Source organism: Rhinopithecus roxellana, chromosome 17 (assembly GCF_007565055.1).
Source record: "Rhinopithecus roxellana isolate Shanxi Qingling chromosome 17, ASM756505v1, whole genome shotgun sequence".
In the NCBI taxonomy this organism is placed as follows: Eukaryota; Metazoa; Chordata; class Mammalia; order Primates; family Cercopithecidae; genus Rhinopithecus; species Rhinopithecus roxellana.
This window is the reverse complement of record NC_044565.1, coordinates 1577110-1600970: the sequence shown is the minus strand read 5'-3', so window position 1 is coordinate 1600970 and position 23861 is coordinate 1577110. Positions and strand designations below refer to the sequence as shown.

Here is a 23861-nt window from a genome sequence, read left to right as displayed (position 1 = left end):
AAAGTTTGTGTGCACCAGGGGCATCAGTATTAGCAACCATCTTAGAATTCTGCCCACTATATACAATAAATAGCAATTTCTTCTCACCCCAGCCTGTTAGTCTACTGCTGACTGGTAACCACTCTCAATAGTCTGTCATCACCCTTTGAGACATTTACATCTGTGTGTGTGTGTGTGTGTGTGTGTGTGTGTGTGTGTGTGTATATATGTATGAATATATGATTATGTGAAAAATGCACATAATGCATATTTTTAAAATCTCAAACCTCAGTAAATAAATCACTGTCGGAATACCTAGCTCATCATCCATGTTGTGACATATATCAGTAGTTTAGTATACTATAATTTATCTATTCCCCACTTGTTTGATATTTGGGATGTTTCCAGTTTTTGACCATTGGGAATAAAACTGGTATGAACATTGATGCATAAGTTCTTGTGTGGACATACATTTTCATTATTTTGGATACCTCCAAGCGGGTTTTTTTTTTTTTTTTTTTGGCTATATGATAGCATGTTTTTAACTTCATAAGAAACTGCCAAGCTAGTTTCCAAAGCAACTGTACCATTTTGCATTCAGACTAGCAAATTTATCAGCATTCCAGTTCTTCGTTATCTCCATCACTTGACATGTTCAGCCTTTTTATTTTAGCTGCTTTTTTGGATATTCAATTTACTTTTTATTTATTTTTATTTTTATGAATTTTTTTGAGACACTATACTGAGTCTTGCTCAGTCGCACAGGCTGGAGCGCAGTGGCAGGATCTTGGCTCACTGCAGCTTCCGCCTTAGGTTCAAGCGGTTCTCATTCTGTAGCCTCCTGAGTAGCTGGACTACAGGCATGCACCACCATGCCCAGCTAATTTTTGTATGTTTAGTAGAGATGGGGTTTTGCCATGCTGGTCCAGTTGGTCTCAAACTCCTGACCTCAAGTAACTTGCCTGCCTTGGCCTCCCAAAGTGCTGAGGTTATAGGCGTGAGCCACCACGCCTGACCTGACTGCTTGAACCTGGGAGGTGGAGGTTGCAGTGAGCCGAGATCACACCACTGCACTCCAGCCTGGGTGACAGAGCAAGACTCCATCTCAAAAACAAAAAACAAAACACAAAACAAACAAACAACAAAAACAGACAAACAAAACAAAACCACGAAAATTACCCGGGTGTGGTGGCGCCTTTAATCCCAACTACTCGGGAGGCTGAGGTGGGAGGATCACTTAAAGTCGGGAGGCGGACATTGTACATTTTGTTGATAACTAGTTTTCTATATGTGCCATTGTCCTTTCGTTTTCTTCTTTCCTACCTTCTTTTGGATTAATAGAGAATTTTTATGACTCCATTTCATTTCTGCTTTTGGCTTATTAGCTATACCTCTTTGGCTTTTTTTTTTTTTTTTGATAGTAATTGACCTAGGCTCTAATTTACCACACCCAACCTTCAAACAATATAAAATTTTAGCCCAGCACGGTGGCTCACGCCTGTAATCCTAGCACTTTGAGAAGCTGAAGTGAATGGATCACCTGAGGTCGGGAGTTTGAGACCAGCCTGGCCAACATGGTGAAACCCCATCTCTACTAAAAATACAAAGATTACCTAGGCATGGTGGTGGGCGCCTGTTATTCCAGCTACTCGAGAGGCTGAGGCAGGAGAATCCCTTGAACCTGGTGATCGGAGGTTGCAGTGAGCCAAGATGACACCACTTTACTCCAGTCTGGGCAAAAAAGCAAAACTCCATCTCAAAAAACAATGTATGTATGTAACACTTTATGTGTACTGTGGAAACCTTATAACAATATTCCTTCAGTCCTCCTCCTGTATTTTGTGTTTCTTATACATTTTACTTGTGCATGTAACCTGTAACACATTGTTTTTGTTATTGCTTTAAACATTTCTATTTTCAAGAAGTTAAAAAAAAAACCTCTCTTACATTTACCCACATATTTACCTTTCTGATGATCTTCATTCCTTTTTGTAGATCTGTTGTCATTTTCCTTTCTCTTGAAGAGCTTTTATCATTTCTTATACCGTGGGCCAACGAGCAGTGGATTTTCTCAGATTTTATTTATCTGAAGTTGTCTTCATTTTGCCCTCATTTTTGAAGGATGTTTTCGTTGGCTCTAGAATTCTACGTTGTCTTTTTTTTTTTTGGCATTTTGTAGGGGTCATTGTTTTGTCTTCTGGTTTGCATTGTCTCTTAAACAACATCTGTAGCTTACTGCAATGTCCCTCTCCCGACTTTAAGTGATCCTCCCACCTCAGCCTCCTGAGTAGCTGGGATTATAGGCACCACCACGCCCGGGTAATTTTCGTGTTTTTGTTGTTGTTGTTGTTTTTTGAGATGGAGTCTCGCTCTGTCACCCAGGCTGGAGTGCAGTAGTGCAATCTCGGCTCACTGCAAGCTCCACCTCCCAGGTTCAAGCGATTCTCCTGCCTCAGCCTTCTGAGTAGCTTGAGACTACAGGTGCCCGCCACCACACCTGGCTAATTTTTTGTATTTTTAGTAGAGACAGGGTTTCACCATGTTAGCCAGGATGGTCTCAATCTCCTGACCTCATGATCCACCTGCCTCAGCCTCCCAAAGTGACGGAATTACAGGCATGAGCCACCACGCCGGGCCTAAAGTTTTCATTATCTTTGTTTTTTAGCAGTTTGCTGTGATGTCCCTAGATGTGGGTTCCTTTGGATATTTCCTCTTTGTAGTTTGCTAAAATTCTTGTTCTGAGTTCAAGTTTAGAAAATTAGAAAGTTTTCAGTCACTATTACTTAGATAGTTTTTTCCCTCCCTCCTACCCCACACTTTCACCTTCTCTCCTCTTTCTCTAACTTTTCTCCTTGTATTCCAATTACTGGTATGTTAGACCATTTGATACTCTCACACAAGTTTTTAAGACTGGCATGGTTTTATCTTTTTTCTTTCTGTGAGATTTTTAGCTTGGATAATAACTATTGAACAAATGTCTCTTCCATTATTTGATCTGCTGTTAGTACTAAATATATTTTTTACTTCAGATGTTGCATTTTTACATTCTAGAAATTGTCTGCTGCTTTTTGCTGTTGCGAGCTCTTTCGTATCTTTCTGTAATTCCCTGTCATGCCACCCGTGATAGCCATCTTTTTCCTGTAGATTCTTTAGCATATTTGTTGTCATTATTTAAAGTTCTTACCTGCTAATTAAACATCTGGTTCATTGTGGGTCTCTTTCTGTTGACTTTATTTCTTGACCATGAATCACATTTTTCTGTTTTTTTCCCTGTCATAATATTTTTTATTGTATAGTAGATACTATGGAGATGCTAGATTCTGTTTTCTTCTGCAGAATGTTGAACTTTGTTCTAACAGGTAATTAAATTGCTGACTGATCACATTGATCATGTTGAGCCTTGTTAAAGGCTTTGTTAAGGCACGTCTGCTTCAGCTATGCTTTCTGATTGCTGAGTTATGGACCTTACTCCTAGGGTTTCAGTAGAAGGCTAGGGTGTTTACAGGAGACCCTTTAACTTACAGGCTTAAAATTTAAGCTCTGTTCATCTCCTCAAGATGGCACTTGAAAACTCTGCATAACTCCTCCCAATTTCCATTTTCCCCCTTCTGGGATCTTTGTATTCCCTCTGTATGTGTGCAGTTTGGCCATCAGCCATGGATTTGAGTACAGTGTGTTTGTAGATTTTGGACTCCCTTCTTTCTAGAATTTTCTCCCTGAATTTCCAACCAATCTGCTTGCCCCAATCTCCAATGGACATCTTAACCCATGAAGACTATAACTTCCCTCCTGAGCTCTGTCTTCCTTTTGCCATAATGACTAGGGAGTGTCTTCAGGGAAAAAGCTAGATAAACTCATCTCACCTGATAAGTTTTCTTCCCTCTAGTCTTATTCTGTCCAGTGTCTGTCTGCCTTTGGTTGCACTCTAGTGACTTAAAAGGGTTGCTTGTAATAGTAATATCAGTAGGTGGGTAAATTTGACCTAAGTTACTCTGCCATTACCAGGAGCTGAACCTGTATCTGTACTTTTGTTTTGTATTTTTTTTTCACTTGACATTTTAATGTAAGAATTTTCTAAGTTGTTAAAAATTTATAAACAAATGGACTTTAACTTTTTATTTTGTAAGTGAATATGCCATAGTTGGATATTTTCCTATTTTGGAAATCGAATGTTTTAATGTTACACATAGTGCTAGACTCTCGTTGTATGAAAGGGATAAGAAATGTGTGTTTTGAGGATCTGGACACAGGTTTCTTTTCCTGAAAATTTACTTAATCACTTGTATCTTAGATGAGGTATAATGATTATAAAATTTTTCATTTATTGGATATATTTATCCTTTCAAGTGTGCCTACATCCTATTTAAGTCAAAGTTTTTTATTACTATTATTATTGCTGTTGTTTTTGTTCTTATTTTCCTTCAGAAAAGAGAAAACATTCGTTCCTTGACTATGTCTGGCCATGTTGGTTTTGAGAGTTTGCCTGATCAGCTGGTGAACAGATCCATTCAGCAAGGTTTCTGCTTTAATATTCTCTGTGTGGGTACGTGCCACCTTATCTTCCTCTAAGTTGTTCCTTCATATTCCTTGTACTCACTTCATTCTTGTCATGGGCAGAACAATGCTTATGTTATCAATTTGAAATCATGATCCCAGGGATTCTCTTCAGTTGTTTAGATTCTGTTAGTTTTGTTTTTCTTAGCTTTAAACTTTTGGCTTGTTCTATAAACATTTCAGTGTTGTCGTCAAGAGTCCTGAGTAGCGTGGCACACTTACTCTGTGCTCTGCTAATGGCTTGGGGGACCAGCCATAGTGTGTATTTCTTTCATGCGTACCCTGGCCTTTGAAATACTTGAGATCTTTGAAACCACTCTAGGCATTTTCAGTTATATTTCTTTTCAGCCATTCATACAACCATAAAGATGTACCTTTGTGTGTTTCAGGGGAAACTGGAATTGGAAAATCAACACTGATTGACACATTGTTTAATACGAATTTTGAAGACTATGAATCCTCACATTTTTGTCCAAATGTTAAACTTAAAGCTCAGACATATGAACTCCAGGAAAGTAATGTTCGATTGAAATTGACCATTGTGAATACAGTGGGATTTGGTGACCAAATAAATAAAGAAGAGAGGTACGTGTTTTCTTCTTGTAATAAAACAAGTTTTTCTTATTTCAAGACATTTGCCTTATAGCCCTATGAACTATGATTTGATCTTCTCCTATGGTAATCCATACCTTTCCTTCCATACACTGATTTTTAACAATAAAATAATTAAGCAATATTTTGTTCTTATTAGCACATTGACATTTTTCTATCCATTTGTCTAATTTCTTTAGAATAATTTGAATCACCTTATTAAAATATGCATTTCAGTGAAAGTAGCTTTAATTATTTCCTGACATGCAAATTCAATGTATATTAATTATACTAATTTTCAGGCAGGGCTTATCTCCTTGAAGAAAAAAAATGTAAGACATACAAGAACAATTATAGACAATGGCCAAATACCTGATGTGTGAATTTTTTGTAAAATTCTAATCAAATTAGCCAGTTAAATTATTAATCATTGCAGGAAAGTTTTGATAGTGAAATTTTAGTTTATATTTTACCTAATGTCTCTATTTCTTTTCATATTTCTCCTAAGCTCGTATAAAGATTGAGTAGAGATTCTGTATCAAATTTAAACTATAAAAGGGGGAAAAGGATTGGTAAAGCAATAACTTTTTGTTTCATTTTCTTTTTTGAAATGTATTTCAATTTTTTTTTTTTTTTTTTTTGAGGAGTCTCGCTCTGTCACCCAGTCTAGAGTGCAGTGGCGTGATTTTAACTCACTACAACTTCCACCTCCTCAGTTCAAGGGATTATCCTGCCTCAGCCTTCCAAGTAGCTGGGATTACAGGCACCTGGCACCACACTTAATTTTTTTATGTTTTTAGTAGAGACGGGGGTTTCACCACGTTGGCCAGGCTGGTCTCGAACTCCTGACCTCAGGCAATCCACCGGCCTCGGCCTCCCAAAGTGCTGGGATTACAGGCGTGAGCAACTGCTCCCAGTCTTATTTCCACTTTTATAAGTATCTTTTTTTTTCCTTTTAAAAAGCAATTTCAAATTTTTGTTTAGATTTGGGGTACAATTGCTGGTTTGTTACATGTGTATATTGTGTGATGCTGAGGTTTGGGGTACAAGTGATCCAATTACCCAGGTAGTGAGCATAGTACCAATAGTTAATTTTTCAGCCTTTACCCCACTTCTTCCTTCCCACTCTAGTAGTCCCCAGTGTCTGTTGTTGCCATCTTTATATCCATGTGTACCCAATGTTTAGATCCCACTTACTTACAAGTGAGAACATATGGTATTTGGTTTTTTGTTCCTGAGTTAATTTGCTTAGGATAACGGCCTCCAGCTTCATCCATGTTGCTACAAAAGACTTGATTTTAGTTTTTTTTAATGTCTGTGTAGGAGTCCATGGTATGTGTGTACCACATTTGCTTTATCCAGTCCACATTAATGGGCAGCTAGGTTGATTCCATGTCTTTGCTATTGTGAACAGAGCTATGATGAACATACAAGTACATGTGTCTTTTTGGTAGAACGATGTATTTTCTTTTGGATATATTCTAAGTTGGAATAGCTGGGTCGAATCGTCGTTCTGTTTTAAGTTCTTTGAGAATACTCCAAACTGCTTTCCACAGTGGCTGCATTAATTTACATTCCCACCAACAGGGTACAAGCATTTCCTTTTCTCTACAGTCTCGCCAGTATCTGTTATGTTTTGACTTTTTAATAATAGCCATTCTGACTGTTGTAAGATGGTATCTCATTGTGGTTTTGATTTGCATTTCTCTTATGAGTTATGTTGAGCATTTTTTCATGTTTGTTGCTGCTTGTATGTCCATGTCTTTTGGCCACTTTTTAATGGGGTTGTTTTTTCCTTGTTTAATTGTTAGTTTCTTACAGATTCTGGCTGCTAGACTATAGGTGGATGTATAGTTTGTAAAAATTTTCTCCCATTGTGTAGGTTGTGTGTTTACTCTGATGATGGTTTGTTTTGCTATGTAGAAGCTCTTTAGTGTAATTAGGTCCCACTCAACAATTTTTGTTTTTGTTGCATTTGCTTTTGAGGACTTAATCATAAATTCTTTTCCAAGGCCAATGTCCCGCATGGTGTTTTCTAGGTTTTCTCCCAGGATTCTTATTGTTTGAGGTCTTACATTTAAGTCTTTAATCCATCTTGAGTTAATTTTTGTTTATGGTCAAACGTAGGGGTCCAGTTTCATTCTTCTGCATATGGCTAGCCAGTTGTCCTAGCACCATTTATTGAATAGAGAGTCCTTTCCCCATTGCTTATTTTTGTCAGCTTTGTTGAAGATCAGATGCCTGTAGGTGTGTGGCTTTATTTCTAGGTTCTCTATTCTCTTCCATTGGTCTATTTCTCTGTTTTTGTACCACAACCATACTGTTTTGGTTATTGTAGCCTTATAGTTTGAAGTAAAGTAATGTGATTCCTCAGGCTTTGTTCTTTTGCTTAGTATTGCTTTGGCTATTATGAATTTTAGAATAGTTTTTTCTAATTCTGTGAAAAATGACATTGGTAGTTTGATAGAAATAGCGTTGAGGCCAGTTGTGGTGCCTTATGCCTGTAATCCTAGCACTTTGGGAGGTCAAGGAGAGGATCGCTGGCTCAGGAGTCTTGATATTAGCCTGGGCAACATGGTGGGACCTTGTCTCTACAAAAAATTTTAAAAAATTAACAGGCATGTTGGTGGGCACCTATACTGCCAGCTACTTGGGAGGCCGAAGTGGGACTATCACCTGAGCCTGGGAAGTCGAAGCTGCAGTGAGCCGTGATCATGCCACTGCCCTTCCAGCCTGGGTGGACAGAGTGATACCTGTCTCAAAAACAAAACAAAAAAAACGGCATTAGCGTCGAGTCTGCAGATTGCTTTGGGCAGTATGGCCATTTTAACTATTGATTCTTCCAACTATATTGATTCCATGAGCATGGAATGTTTTTTAGTTTGTTGGTGTCATCTGTGATTTCTTCTAGCAGTGTTTTGTAGTTCTCTTTGCAGATATCTTTCACCTCCTTGGTTAGATATATTCCTAGGCTTTTGCGTGAGTGAGTGACTGAGTGTGTGTGTGTGTGTGTGTCTGTTGTACATGGCATTGTATTCTTGATTTGGCTCTCAGCTTGACCATTATTGATATACAGAAATGCTGCTGATTTTTTGTATATTGATTTTGTATCTTGAAACTTCACTGAAGTTGTTTATCAGTTCAGGAGCCATTTGGCGGAGTCTTTGGAGTTTTCTAGGCATGAAATTATATTGTCTGCAAAGATATAATTTGCCTTTTTCTTTCCTATTTGGATGCCTTTTATTTCTGTCTCTTGCCTGATTTCTCTGACCAGGACTTCAAGTACTGTGTGAAATAAGAGTGGTGAGCGCAGGCGTCCTTATCTTGTTTCAGTTCTCAAGGGGAATGCTTTCTCCTTTTGCCCATTTTATAACTTGTTTTTTCTCATTAACTTATTTGTTGGATTGTTTGTATTCTATCAATTACCAAAGCAATATATAAATATGATTCTGTGAAAATATCAAATGGTGTAGATCAGTTGGAACACACTTTAGCCATTCCCGTGTGTTCAGTCCCGTTTCTTCCTCCAGAGGAGCCATTGCTCTGAAATAGGCTTTTTTTCCCCAGACCTTTGTTTAGTTCTTTTTAAATAAGCTTTATTAATGTATACTTTACATAGAATAAACTTTACTGATTTTTTTTTTTGAGGCAGGGTCTCGCTTTGTCACCTAGGCCAGAGTGCAGTGGCACAATCTCAGTTCACTGCAACTTCCACCTCCCGGGTTCAGGTGATTCTCATGCCTCAGCCTCCCGAACAGCTGGGATTACAGGTGCCCGCCATGATACCTGGCTAATTTTTGAAACAGTAGAGACAGGGTTTCACAATGTTGGTCAGGCTGGTCTCAAACTCCTAACCTCAAGTGATCTGCTTGCCTTGGTCTCCCAAAGTGCTGGGATTACAGGCGTGAGCCACCTCTCCCGGCCTAACTTTACTGATTTTAAGTGTACATTCAAAATGAATTTTCAGAAGTGTATAGCATGTTGTAACCACTAGCATAGCTCTAATATAGGAAATGGCCATGGTCATGGGTATTTTGCTGTCCTGCATGTACATATCAATCTTTAGCCAGGAACTTGGGTGCTTTCTCCAGATGTGTTTTTCTTTTTTGAGGTAGAGGCTCACTCCGTTGCTCAGGATAGAGTGCAGTGGCGTGATCTTGGCTCACTGTAACCACCGCCTCCCGGGTTCAAGCGATTCTCCTGCCTCAGCCTCCCAAGTACCTGGGATTACAGGTGCCCACCAGCACACGCAGCTAATTTTTGTATTTTTAGTAGAGACGGGGTTTCACCATGTTGACCAGGCTGGCCTCGAACTCCTGACCTCGGGTGATCCACCCTTCTCAGCCTCCCAAAGTGCTGGGATTACAGGCATGAGTCACCACGCCCGGCCAACAACTTCAGTAGATTTCTTTTTTTTTTTTTTGAGACGGAGTCTCGCTCTGTCGCCTGGGCTGGAGTGCAGTGGCACGATCTCGGCTCACTGCAAGCTCCGCCTCCCGGGTTTACGCCATTCTCCCGCCTCAGCCTCCCTAGTAGCTGGGACTACAGGTGCCCGCCATCTCGCCCGGCTAGTTTTTTGTATTTTTTAGTAGAGACGGGGTTTCACCTTGTAGACCAGGATGGTCTCGATCTCCTGACCTCGTGATCCACCCGTCTCGGCCTCCCAAAGTGCTGGGATTACAGGCTTGAGCCACCGCGCCCAGCCAACTTCAGTAGATTTCTAATTCCATTTTTATTTTATCCTGAAGCATTGACACTTTTATTATTATGTAGTGACCTTTTTTCTCTTGTAATGCTTCCTTCCATGTCTGTGTTGTGTGCAGCTTTCTTATGTATGTTTGGTGTAGTTTTTCAGTCCCTTTACTTTGAACCTTTCTGTGCCCTTGTGCTTTAGACATGTTTCTTATTGAGTATATTGTCCTTTTAAAGCCCAATCTGAAAATGCTTACCCTTTATTTGATCGTGTAGTTCCTTCACAATTAATGTAATTACCGATAAACTTAGGTTTAAATCTACCATCTTTTTTTGTGTTTCCCATTTGTCCTGCCAGTTCTATATTTATTTTTCCTTTCTTGCCTGATTTCTATGCTTATAGTGGTTCTCTTACACATTATCACATATGATCTTTCACTTAAGGTTGAAGATGAGTGTTTATACTTCTCCTTGATAATACAAATAGACAATGAAATTAAATTTAGAACAGTTAAATTTTGTTAATCCCTTCTCCTGATTACTATTATATATTAACTCTCTCTCTTTTTATTTTATTTTTTTTTGAGACAGTCTCACTCCATCACCCAGGCTGAAGTGCAGTGGTGCGATCTCGGCTTACTGTAGCCTCCCCCTCCTGGGTTCAAGTGATTCTTAAGCCTCAGCCTCCTGTGTAGCTGGGACTGCCACCCCACCAGCTAATTTTTGTATTTTTAGTGGAGGTGGGATTTTGCCATGTTGGCCAGGCTGATTTCAAACTCCTGGCCTCAAGCGATCTTCTTGCCTTGGCCTCCCAAAGTGCTGAGATTGCAGGCGTGAGCCACTACCTGACCGAGTTCTCTCTCTCTTTTTCTATTTTTTTTTTTTTTTTAATTTTGAGGTGGAGTCTCATTGTCACCCAGGCTAGAGTACAATGAAGCGATCTTGGCTCACTGCAACTTCTACCTCCTGCACTCCAGCAGTTCTCCTGCCTCAGCCTCCTGAGTACCTGGGATTACAGGCACCCGCCATCATGCCTGGCTAATTTTTGTATTTTTGTAGTGACAGGGTTTCACCATGTTGGCCAGGCTGGTCTTGAACTCCTGACCTCAGGTAATCTTCCAGCCTTGGCCTCCCAAAGTGCTAGAATTACAGTGAGCAACCATGCCTGGCCGAGTTCTCTGTTTTTTAACTACACAAGGTATTATTATATGACCAGTATATGTTTATTACCATTTATTAACCAAAAATTTCTGTTTTGCTCACATACTTGAAATTTTAGTTGGATATACAATTCTGGGTTGCCAGTTCTCTTCCATTGGAAATACCATTCCACGCTCTCCTGGCTTTTATCTTTGCTATTATGGAGTCTCCCTTAAGGGTCCTCTCCTTTTTTTCCTCCAGTGCTTTTAAGATCTTTGTTTTTATTGTTCTCCAATTTTGCTATGCTGTATCTGGGTTTTTTTAAATTTCTAATTTACCCTGCTTGTGATATGTTTGAGTTCTTGACTCTGAATAGTGTCCGTCAGTTCTTTTTAAAAAATCTCAGACATTTCTTCTGTAAATATTGCCTCTGCCCCTTTTTCTGTTTTTTTTTCTTTGAAAACTGATGAAATGTATGTTAGATCTTCTCATTATATCTTGTGTCTTTTAATCTCTCTGATTCATATTTTTATCTTTTTGTCCAGATTATGAAAGAATGGCATATTATTTATTTAGCAGAAAATCTTTACGGTTTTCATTCTTGAATAGCATAAGACAAAACATTCAGATAGAGGTATATTTATGGTTATTTATTTAGGTCATATAATAGGTCCTCTTACTGACCTATTTCAGGTCATTAATAAAAGCTTCTTTAGATTGTTTATTTGAAATATATACTTAACATATTAATTTTTCCCATTTTATTGTTTTGGGAAGTGAATCCTATTGGGTCACATTTAGACCACTTTCCGAAGGACCACTTACTGTTGTTATAATAATCACTCTGATGATGAATTGAATTCTTGTAATGTTCAAGGTTTTATGCTATTTATTTAATTTATTTACTTATTAAAACATATATCATTTTTTGAGGCCGGGTGTGGTGGCTCATGCCTGTCATCCCAGTGCTTTAGGAGCCCAAGGCAGGATGATTGCTTCAGGCTAGGAGTTCAAGACCAGCCCGGGCAACACAGCGAGACCCTGTGTTTAAATGAATTTTTTTAAAACATTCATTTAAAACAGAATCTTGCTTTGTCACCTAGGCTGGTGGCACAATCACAGCTCACTGCAGCTTTGAATTTCTGGGCTTAAGGGATCTCCCATCTCAGCCTCCCAAGTAGCTAGGACTATAGGCACCTCACAATGCCTGGCTGATTTTTAAAATTTTTTAGGGGGTCTTGCTGTGTTGTTGCTCAGGCTGTTCTTGAACTCCTGGCCTCAAGTGATCCTCCTGCCTTGGTCTCCCAAACCATTGGGATTATAGATGTGAGCCACTGAGCCTAGCCTATGCTAGTTCTAGTGGAAAACACAGATGTATAAGATACTGTCTCAGTCCTCACATTGTTTACCATTTGCATAGGGAGAACAATGTGTATTCTATAATTTTAAAAGAAGTGATGATCCTCAAGGACTAGGTCAGGCAACTTTATAGAAGAATTTAATTCTGTACACATTTATTAAGTACCTCAGCTGCTCAAGGTACTGGTTCATTATAGGGCTAGAAGGATAATTACAAAGGTTTCCAGGGAATTTGACATGGGAACTGTTTGCTGTTATTTTCACTTGGAAACCCAGATTTGTTTAATGAGAATAGTTAAGAGTAGAAAAGTAAGTTGCAAAGACAGTGGTTTAACATATCAGAACTTGGAATGCTCACAGACTATTCTTGGAACAGCATTAGCACACTGCTCTGCACATGCACTGTGATTTGATTTGCATCTTGAAGGCTGAATAACATGAGACAGCCAGAAGGAAGACTGCATTTCCAGGGAGGAGTTATCTGAGCAGAGGATGTAATTGGCCTTTCCTTTATTTATAATTAAATAAAAATAAGAACATGCCAGCATTACTAGTTAGATACTTTCAGCTGATGTATGCCTTTCTTCTTTACTTACGCTTTTCGTGCCCTGTAAATCTAAGAGGCAAGGAGTCATGGACTTTGACTTAAATATCTTTTGAGTATTGATACCTATGCATTTTCTCAATTAGGTAAATAATAAGCCATGTACCAGTTTGATTACAAATTAGACTGCTGCCAGCCTCTTTCAGCAGTCTGGTAAGTGTGGGAAGCTGTGTCAGAAAGGGACTCAGTGTGTGAGTGACTATGAGAATGAATCAATGTAAATTCAATACCGTTTCAAGCACAGATTACCCTGACGGTTTTGGAAGTACAAATGATACTGAATTTAGGATAGTTTGACTTAATGATTTCTCAACTTTATGATAGGTTTATTTGGATATTAAATGCCTTTCAGCTAATATTTTCAGCTTATGTGATGGATTTTTCATGATGTAACACCATTGTAAGTTGAGAAGCATTTGTATAGCTTTTGTGCATGTTCTGCACATTTTTTTATCACTACAGTTATCTGTTCAGCATAGATATTAACTGTTTATTAATCAATGAAAATATAGACCTCAGCCTTCTAAGAGTTGCACAGATATCGTAAGGTAGCACAAATAATGTTGTATTAAACATTTAAATAATTTTTCAGCTACCAACCAATAGTTGACTACATAGATGCTCAGTTTGAGGCCTATCTCCAAGAAGAGCTGAAGATTAAGCGTTCTCTCTTTACCTACCATGATTCTCGCATCCATGTGTGCCTCTACTTCATTTCACCAACAGGCCACTCTCTGAAGACACTTGATCTCTTAACCATGAAGAACCTTGACAGCAAGGTGGGTTGAGGAAAGGAATCAACTTACCATACTTTCATATTTATTTTGAACTATTAAAATATTTTTACAATATGGGTATGTATTGTAACTTTTATCCTGTGCATCTTTTTTTAATTATTTTTTTTTTAGACATAGAGTCACTCTGTCACCCAGACTGGAGGTAGTTGTGAGATCGTGGCTTACTGCAGCCTCAAACTTGTGGGCTCAAATGATCCTCCTGCCTCAGCCTCCCAGGTAGCTGGGACTGTAGGCATGTACTACCACACCAGCTAACTTTTTAAATTTTTTTTTTATATAGAGTTGGGTGTCTTGCAATGTTGCCCAGTTGCTCTCAAACTCCTGGACTTAAGTGATTTTCCTTCCTTGGTCTCTTCAAGTGCTAGAACTACAGGCATGAGCCACCATGCCCAGTGCCTGGAAATCTTTAAAACATTTTATATTTCCATCTAGCTTATTTTTTCAGAGAAATTCAATTTGGAAGATGAGATGCAAAGAAGGAATATTGCAATAAAATTGTAGTTCCCTTTTTAGTGCTTAAATTGCATGCCAAGAACATTGGTATTCTCTACATTTTTAATGCAGAATTTAGTTGATACTAATTTTACTTTATGAAACTATTAAGTGAGAAGAACTTCATTAACAAGGATTAAGGTCTAATGTTTCATTAGATATTGTCATAAAATACATTTTAATTTGGACCATACTGAGAAAACCTATTTTTGAATTTCCGAGTCAAGGAGCTATATATAAATTTAGGGGAGCTATAGAAAAATTCATAAACTAACTCACTTCAGATTTTTATATTTGTTTAAAAGATGGCTAAAGACAGTAATCTTATATTAAAGAAACATTAGAATTTTCCGTAATCTCAAATGGTATGCAAAATGAAGCTTTCATGATCCTGGTTACTAACTGTGTAAGTTGAATTCAAAATCCAAGGTTCTGGATGCTGCTTCTTTCTCTGCAGAAACCTGTATGGAAAGCCTGAAGGCCTGCCTAGTGAAGCTTTGGCACATCAGTCGATTTACTTTTGACTAATCACTTGGTCCCCTGGTTTTAGCAGAAATTGATGTAGCTTATATGACAGTCTGTTCACCTGATCACGTGTGATCAGATGTTCTAACCGTTTAACCAGTTGTTTTCATAGTTGAGTCTGATTATATGGAAATTCATATTTGTTAAAGGAACATAAAAACAAGAGTGTGCAGTTTTGTCTTAGCTAGAGTGGAGCAACGTGAGGTAGTTTGTATAAAGATTTATAGAAGCTGGTGTCAGTGGAGGATGGCTCTAAATATTGGCTCTGTCATTTACTAGCTGTCTGATCTTGCAAGTTTCTTTAGCCCTCTGAGCCTCAGTGAACTTAAGTGATTTTCAGTGTCTTCCACTTTTAAATAAAAACTAGGGAGAAGAACTACCTCAAGAGGCAGATATGAAAATTAATTAAATTGATCCATGTAAATAGAGGGTTTAGCAAATAGGCATGCTCAGTAAGAGCCTATCTGCCATAGAAGTTTGCTTTAGTATACTGTGTAAGTATATATTATCTAATCTTTTCCAACTTTGGTGATTTAAATATATTCTTTATTTTTTATGATAAAAGTGTAAACTACCCTGTAAAACTACCTGCCTCTTATTTTACATAAGAAGGTTGTTGGGCCGGACATGGTGGCTCATGCCTGTAATCCCAGCACTTTGGGAGGCCAAGGCGGGCGGATCACAAGGTCAGGAATTCGAGACCAGCCTGGCCAACATAGTGAAACCCTGTCTCTACTAAAAACACAAAAATTAGCCAGGCATGATGGCACACGCCTGTAGCCCTAGCTACTCGGGAGACTGAGGCAGGAGAATCGCTTGAACCCGGGAGGTGGAGGTTGTAGTAAGCCGAGATTGCACCACTGCACTCCAGCCTGGGCAACAGAGTGAAACTCCATCTGAAAAAAAAAACAGAAGATTGTCTTAAAAGTTAGCTGAGGTCTCCCCGGGTATAAAACAGGCAGTCAAGAGGGGTTAGGACATGGCCGTCATGCTGAACTGCCTGGATTCTGCTTCAGCCCCGCCACTTAGCAGCTCTGTGGCCCTAGATGAACTCGGATTCAATTTTTCATGTGTAAAATAGGGCTAGAGGCCAGGCGCGGTGGTTCATGCTTGTAATCCGAGCACTTTGGGAGGCTGAGGCGGGCGAATCACGAGGTCAGGATATCGAGACCATCCTGGCTAACACTGTGAAACCCTGTCTCTACTAAAAATACAAAAAAAATCAACAGGGTGTGGTGGCGTGTGCCTGTAGTCCCAGCTACTTGGGTGGCTGAGGCAGAAGAATGTGGTGAACCCGGGAGGTGGAGCTTGCAATGAGCTGAATTCACGACACTGCACTCCAGCCTGGGCAACAGAACGAGACTCCATCTCAAAAAAAAAGGGCTAGGGAGAGCTCACTCTAAGACTTTTGGGAAGATTAGCTGAGATGAACCTTACAAAGCATTTAGCACAATGCCTGGCATATATGAAGGACCTCTGTTATTTATTGTTATTTAAAACTTATTTAAAAATTAACAGGCACAGTTTATTGAGGATATTTATGTATTGGTATTCGAGGTACTGGCCAACCCACCCACCTTTGAGTCATCAGAAGTCTTTAAGAAGTGTTAGCCAGGAGCAATTTTATTTATTTAATTATTATTATTATACTTTAAGTTCTAGGGTACATGTGCATAACGTGCAGGTTTGTTACATATGTATACTTGTGCCATGTTGGTGTGCTGCACCCATCAACTCATCATTTACATTAGGTATAACTCCCAGTGCAATCCCTCCCTCCTTCCCCCTCCCCATGATAGGCCCCGGTATGTGATGTTCCCCTTCCCGAGTCCAAGTAATCTCATTGTTCAGTTCCCACCTATGAGTGAGAACATGCGGTGTTTGGTTTTCTGTTCTTGTGATAGTTTGCTGAGAATGATGGTTTCCAGCTGCATCCATGTCCCTACAAAGGACACAAACTCATCCTTTTTTATGGCTGCATAGTATTTCATGGTGTATATGTGCCACATTTTCTTAATCCAGGCTGTCACTGATGGACATTTGGGTTGATTCCAAGTCTTTGCTATTGTGAATAGTGAGTGCCGCAATAAACATACATGTGCATGTGTCTTTATAGCAGCATGATTTATAATCCTTTGGGTATATACCCAGTAATGGGATGGCTGGGTCATATGGTACTTCTAGCAATTTATATTGATGTATTCCCTTAGTGGATTTTCAGGAATAAATGGAAGAGCTAATGAGCACTTGTTCAGAGGCAGTCCACCTTGAACCAGCAGTTCAACCTGCAAACTCTTGTAATAACTAATTCTAGATGCTTCCTAGTCATCCCTTGGTATCCAAGGGGGATTGATTTCAATACCCTGAGGATGCTGAAATTCCTTATATAAAATAGTGTAGGACAGTCTTGCAGTGCAAAACTATATTTTAGTCAGCAAGGGACCATATATAGAATAGTGGTCCCATAAGATTATACCTTATTTTTACTGTACTGTATTATATGTTTCTGTATTTAGGTATGTTTAGATACACACATACCATTGTATTATAGTTGCCTACATATGCACATACTTACCATTGTATTATAGTTGTCTACAGTATCCAGTGTAGTTACATGCTATACAGGCTTCTAGTATAGAAACAATGAGCCATACCATACACCCTAGGTGTGTCATAGGCTATAACATCAAGGTTTGTGAGAGTATACTCTGTGATGTTCACACAACATCATAATCACCTAAGGTCATATTCGCATTCCTGTCAACATGTGTATATTAGTCTGTTCTTGCATTACTATAAAGAACTATCTGAGACTGGGTAATTTATGAAGAAAAGAGGTTTAATTGACTTAACAGTTCCTTAGGCTATACAAGAAGCCTGGCTGGGGAGGCCTCAGGAAACTTAAAACCGTGGCGAAAGGTGAAGGGAAAGCAGGCATGTCTTATATGACCTGAGAAGGAGGAAGAGAGAGCAGGGGGAGGTGCTACACACTTTTGAACAACCAGATCTCGTGAGAACTTGCTCACTACCACAAGAACAGCAAGGGGCAACTCTGTCCCCATGATCCAGTCCCCTCTCACCAGACCCCGCCAACACTGGGGATTACAATTTTACATGAGATTTTGGGCGAAGACACACATCCAAACCATGTCACCATGGTTAAGTAGCACATGACTGTATATAACCTACTTGTATCCTTGCATATACTTTAAATAATCTCTAGATTACTCATTATAATACCTACTACAGGCCAGGTGTGGTGGCCCATGGTTGTAATCCCAGCACTTTCGGAGGCTGAGGAGGGCGGATCATGAGGTCAGGAGTTCGAGACCAGCCTGGCCAACATAGTGAAACCCCGCCTCTATTAAAAACACAAAAAATTGGCCGGGCGTGGTGGCTCACGCCTGTAATCCCAGCACTTTGGGAGGCCGAGGCAGGCGGATTACGAGGTCAGGAGATCGAGACCATCCTGGCTAACACGGTGAAACCCCGTCTCTACTAAAAATACAAAAAATTAGCAGGGCGAGGTGGCGGGCGCCTGTAGTCCCAGCACTCAGAAGGCTGAGGCAGGAGAATGGCATGAACCTGGGAGGCGGAGCTTGCAGTGAGCCGGGATTGCCCACTGCACTCCAGCCTGGGCGACAGAGTGAGACTCCGTCTCAAAAAATAAATAAATAAATAAATAAATAAATAAATAAATAAATTAAAATACTAAAAGCTGGGCATGGTAGCAGGCACCTGTAATCCCAGCTACTGGGGAGGCTGAGGCAGGAGAATCATTTGAACCTGGGAGGCGGAGGTTGCAGTGAGCCGAGATCACGTGACAGCACTCCAGCCTGGGTGACAGCTAGACTCCATCTTGAAAAAAACAAATCTAATACAATGTAAATGCTATGTGAATAGTTGTTATACTGTATTTTTAAATTTGTATTATTTTTATTATATTGTCATTAAAAAAAATTTTTCCCCTAATATTTTTGATCCTCGGTTGAATCTGTGGATGCAGAACCCACAGATGATGAGGGGGGCAGCTGTAAAGACATTGATGAGCTTTACAATACTACCTTTTGACCAATACCTTATTTCATTCAAACCAATATGAAATCTTTTATGGTAACAGTAAAGGTCACGGGTATCATGCACTCATTTAAAGATTGTCACTACTCATTTCTGCCTTATTCAGTTGATGAGAGACGAATTCTAAAATTGGGACTCCCTTATCAAAATCCTGCCTTTATCTTTCTATTGTACAAACTAGACAGGAAGTTAACACCTAAGCTTTGTTATAAGTTTAAAGGAAAAACCAGGATATGCTTAAATTACTTGATTTGGCCCATTGGAAATAGCAATACACAGATTTTTTGTAGGGGCAGCTGGCGGGTGTAAGGGAAATTCTAACTTACACAAGGGCACTACATAAAGATGAGAGGTGTGCTTGCTGACCTCATCTCCACTCCCCAGGCTGCCGCCGGATAGTTGTCTTCTTTTCCTCAAAATCAGAACACTCAACTGCTTGACATGGAAAGTTATCTTCTCTTATGCCATTGGTGGCAAGTGACCCTCTTTGGGCAATATCTGTTACTTTCCTTCCCTCTAATAGTCATGTAAACATTGATGTTTAGTATTCAGTCTACTGCAGTTTATTGTGCAAGCAATTCTAAGTTATTAACTTGGCATAATTTGTTGAATACCTAAGTATATAATATTGAAACTAAGGACCTGGCATCAAAATGTTTATGTACTTTGACTAATTTAACAGGAGAGTTGTTTACTTAGGATTGCTAGAAAGTATTCTGCCATTAATTTCATAGATAGATAGAAAACATTTCTCTCCTTTGGAGCATATGGAAGACTGATACATTCAGATATATACTTGGCATCAATGTGAAATTTGAGAAGAAAAAAAAATTAAGAATAGAATAGGAATTATAATTTTTTCCTCTTTTTAATTGATTTTTTATTATACTTTAAGTTCTAGGGTACATGTGCACAGCGTGCAGGTTTGTTACATATGTATACATGTGGCATGTTGGTGTGCTGCACCCATTAACTCGTCATTTGCATTAAGTGTATCTCCTAATGCTATCCCTCCCCGCTCCCCCACCCCACAACAGGCCCCAGTGTGTGATGTTCCCCTTCCTGTGTCCAGGTGTTCTCATTGATCGATTCCCACCTATAAGTGAGAACATGCGGTGTTTGGTTTTCCGTTCTTGTGATAGTTTGCTGAGAATGATGGTTTCCAGCTGCATCTGTGTCCCTACAAAGGACATGAACTCATCCTTTTTTATGGCTGCATAGTATTCCATGGTGTATATGTGCCACATTTTCTTCACTCTTGTTGCCCAGGCTGAAGTGTGGAATGCAATGACGTGATCTCAGCTCACTGCAGCCTCTGCCTCCTAGGTTCAAGCAATTCTCCTGTTGCAGCCTACCGAGTAGCTGGGATTACAGGCATGCACCACCATGCCCACCTAAGTTTTTTGTATTTTTAGTAGAGATGGGGTTTGTCCATGTTGGTCAGGCTGGTCTCGAACTCCCGACCTCAGGTGATCCACCTGCCTCAGCCTCCCAAAGTGCTGGAATTACAGGCGTGAGCCACCATGCCTGGCCAATTTTTTACTTTTAATCTGAAAATTACATTGTGGTTTTACTCTCTTGATACATATGACTGATTAGCCTGAGGTTTTTGATGAAAAACAAACTAAAAAACTTAACCACCAGTCACAAATTTGTGGAGCTATCAGTCTTTTGTGGGGATATTAATCTTATAGAACTAAATTTACAAGTTACTCAGTCTTCACAATCCCAAATCTCTTCCCCTCTGTCAGTGATAGGACTTTAAATAATATTGAGGAAGTTATTCCTTTGCATCATGAACACTTTTAATTGGTATTAGTATGTACGGTTTCCTTCCTCTGCTGTCTAAGTAAGTCTGTGACAATGGGGCACAGGTAGGCATGGAGTCAGTCCTGAAACAAGAGGCAGAAAGAGAAGCTTCACCTGTCTTTTAGTTTTGCTGAGGGATCAATCACCCTGGTTACTTAGTGCTTAGATTATTAAAAAATAGAAATTCTTAGTGACTTAAGGAGCCAATTCAGTTTACCTTTTATCACATTTTACTTTTTAAGTATATGATGAAATTGCAAGATTTTAAAAGAAAATGTGAGATTTCTAAACCTAAATTCAAATGAAAGATTAATCTTACAAGAGTTCTGCTTTCTGAAAGCATTGATTGAGGTGCCTGGAATCCCTGCTACTTGGGAGGTTGAGGGAAGATAATCACTTAAACCCAGAACGCAGTGGTTGCAGTGAGTTGAGATTGCACCACTGCACACCAGCCTGGATTAGAGCGAGACTCCATCTCAAAAAAAAAAAAAGATTGTGTGGCCAGCATCTGTAGGAATGAACGTGTAAGGGGTGTATATATACAGGAGAGTGGCCATCTAGGTCTGGGTTGGCATGCGTTTTCTGCAGAGGGCCAGGCTGTGAATACACCGGGCTTCATAGGCTCTGTGGTTTCTGGCAGCAGTAACTCATCTCTGCTGTTGTAGTGTGAATGCGACTGTAGACAGTACACAAGCAAATGGGCATGGCAGTGTTCCTGTAAATCTTTATGTATAAAAATCAACAGCGAGATGGACCGTAGTTTGCCAGCCTTCCAATCTAGGTTTAGGGAAAGAATGAACGGTTTTGAGTGAAAAAACAGCTACAGGATTAAAAAAAAATCCTCAATAAGATTTTGTTTTTCTTTATTCTTAATAGGTAAACATTATACCTGTGATTGCCAAAGCAGATACGGTTTCTAAAACTGAATTACAGGAGTTTAAGATCAAGCTTATGAGTGAATTGGTCAGCAATGGCGTCCAGATATACCAGTTCCCAACGGATGATGACACTATCGCTAAGGACAATGCTGCGATGAATGTGAGCTCCTGATTGAATGTTAATTCTGTTTTCCATGTGAAAATAAAACTGTAACATATAGTATATTAGTAATATACTGTAACTAATATAGTATATTAGTAATATTGCTACTAATATACTTTCACTTGTGTCTTCCAAAAAGACCTCAAACAAGGTGAATTTTCAAAAAGTCCAGTATGAGAAATTGTTTTATTTTTTAAGTTGGAAAAAGTGTAAGGAGAATTTATTTTTAAGCATATTTTTCTTTCTTTCACCCTGCTTTCACCAAAATAAAGTGATACATTTGTGAGACTGGGATATACCTTTTGTGGAACCATATGTAATTGCCTTAGAAAGATGACACCTTCCTACCCTGTCTTTATAAACATGAGAAGACTTTATAGCCTCTCTTTGCATGCTGTAGAATCTTAAAATCTTTAAGGAGGCCTCTTAAAGCTAGTATTTATGCTCCTCCTCTCTTATAGTGCCAAATTACATTCATGTAACTTGTAGTTTAATACAATGGAAGGTTACTAGGTTCTTTATTTTACTTTCTTGAAGCTAACACATTTTTAAAACACCTGGTTATGTTTTGTAGGATCATGGATTTTGAAATCCGACAGGCTTGGCCATATGTTCATTGGAGTTATTAACCTCCCTGAGACTTAACATATCTACAGAGTTAGGTTAATACTGCCCATCTTAAGGGTGGTTGTGAGGGATAAATGATGTCACCTTTGTTAAGCGCCTACCAGTGACTTTGAATAATTGTTCATTCCATTTCTTCTATTTTCCTTTTCTGATTTTTCATACCACTTTTATATTAATGTACCTAAACTAAGTCTATAAAAAAACTGACTAATGTAAATGAGGTGATCTTAATTCCTGTATGTTAAATTGTCTTTACATCTAATTTTATTTCTTGTGCTCACCTAGAATATTCAGAAAGCCACCATTAAGAAACTATGTCAATTTAAAAATATTAAACATAGTAATTAATACTTTTTACATTAGACTTTTCCCCTGTATTAATCCTCAACTTCAGACAGACCAGTCTACTCCTGCCCCTGAACCTAGCTATTGCATTTTGTTCAGAATCTTTTCCTTTTCTAAGCCATTTCTTCCCACTTTGCTCATCCATCTAAATCTTGTTCTTCTTGATCTGGCTTAGCTTTATCTTCCTGCTCCCAGTGATCTCTCACTCCTCTCAATTTCTAGGACATTTACTATATTGACATTAATTTGGGACTTTGTATACTACTTTATATTAGTATCATATCTACACACACACACTGTACACACACACACAATAGGAATACACTATTGTGTAGTCACATATACAGTATGTATACTGTGGGTGTGTATATGTGTAATTTCCTCAACATTATCTTTGTCTTTTAGGGGAAGATTGTTTTTCGGCCAGGTGTAGTGGCTGACACCTATAATCCCAGCATTTTGGGATTATAGATGGCTCACACCTATAATCCCAAGACAGGCGGATCACCTGAGGTCAGGAGTTTGAGACAAGCCTGGCCAACATGGTGAAACCCCGTCTCTACTAAAAATACAAAAATTAGCTGGGTGTTGTGGCGGGCAACTGTAATCCCAGCTACTTGGGAGGCTGAGGCAGGAGAATCACTGAAACCCAGGAGGCGGAGGCTGCAGTGAGCTGAGATCATGTCACTGCACTTCAGCTTGGGCGACAGAGCAAGACTGTCTCAAAAAAAAATAAATAAATAAGATTTTCTTTGTTTGTGTGTATTCCCAATAGCATAATGCCTTGCATGTAAATACTTTTCTTTATGGGGCCCAAAGATGACTCTTTTTTTTTTTTTTTGGCGGGGGGACGGAGTCTAGATCTGTCGCCCAGGCTGGAGTGCAGTGGTGCAATCTCGGATCACTGCAAGCTCTGCCTCCCGGGTTCACGCCGTTCTCCTGCCTCAGCCTCCCGAGTAGCTGGGACTACAGACGTCGGCCACCGCGCCCGGCTAATTTTTTGTATTTTTGGTAGAGATGGGGTTTCACTGTGGTCTCGATCTCCTGACCTCGTGATCCACCCACCTTGGCCTCCCAAAGTGCTGGGATTACAGGCGTGAGCCACCGCGCCCGGCCAAGATGACTCTTGTAGAACAGTTAGCACATATTCACTGGCAGGTTTTAAAATCTGAGGCATAGCTGACCATTTGATTTTAATAGGTTTGTTATTTAATAAATTATTCTCTTCT

General features: G+C 39.3%; 1 protein-coding gene across 1 annotated transcript in view; it reads left to right on the top strand.

Moving 5' to 3' along the window:
• Positions 1-23861, top strand: part of SEPTIN10 (septin 10) — a 75117-nt gene that overhangs the window by 28319 nt on the left and 22937 nt on the right. The window contains exons 3-6 of the mRNA XM_030921457.1: positions 4405-4522; positions 4923-5118; positions 13512-13698; positions 21496-21657. Of these exons, the coding sequence (XP_030777317.1) occupies positions 4405-4522; positions 4923-5118; positions 13512-13698; positions 21496-21657 (663 nt within the window). The remainder of the gene's footprint in view (positions 1-4404; positions 4523-4922; positions 5119-13511; positions 13699-21495; positions 21658-23861) is intronic.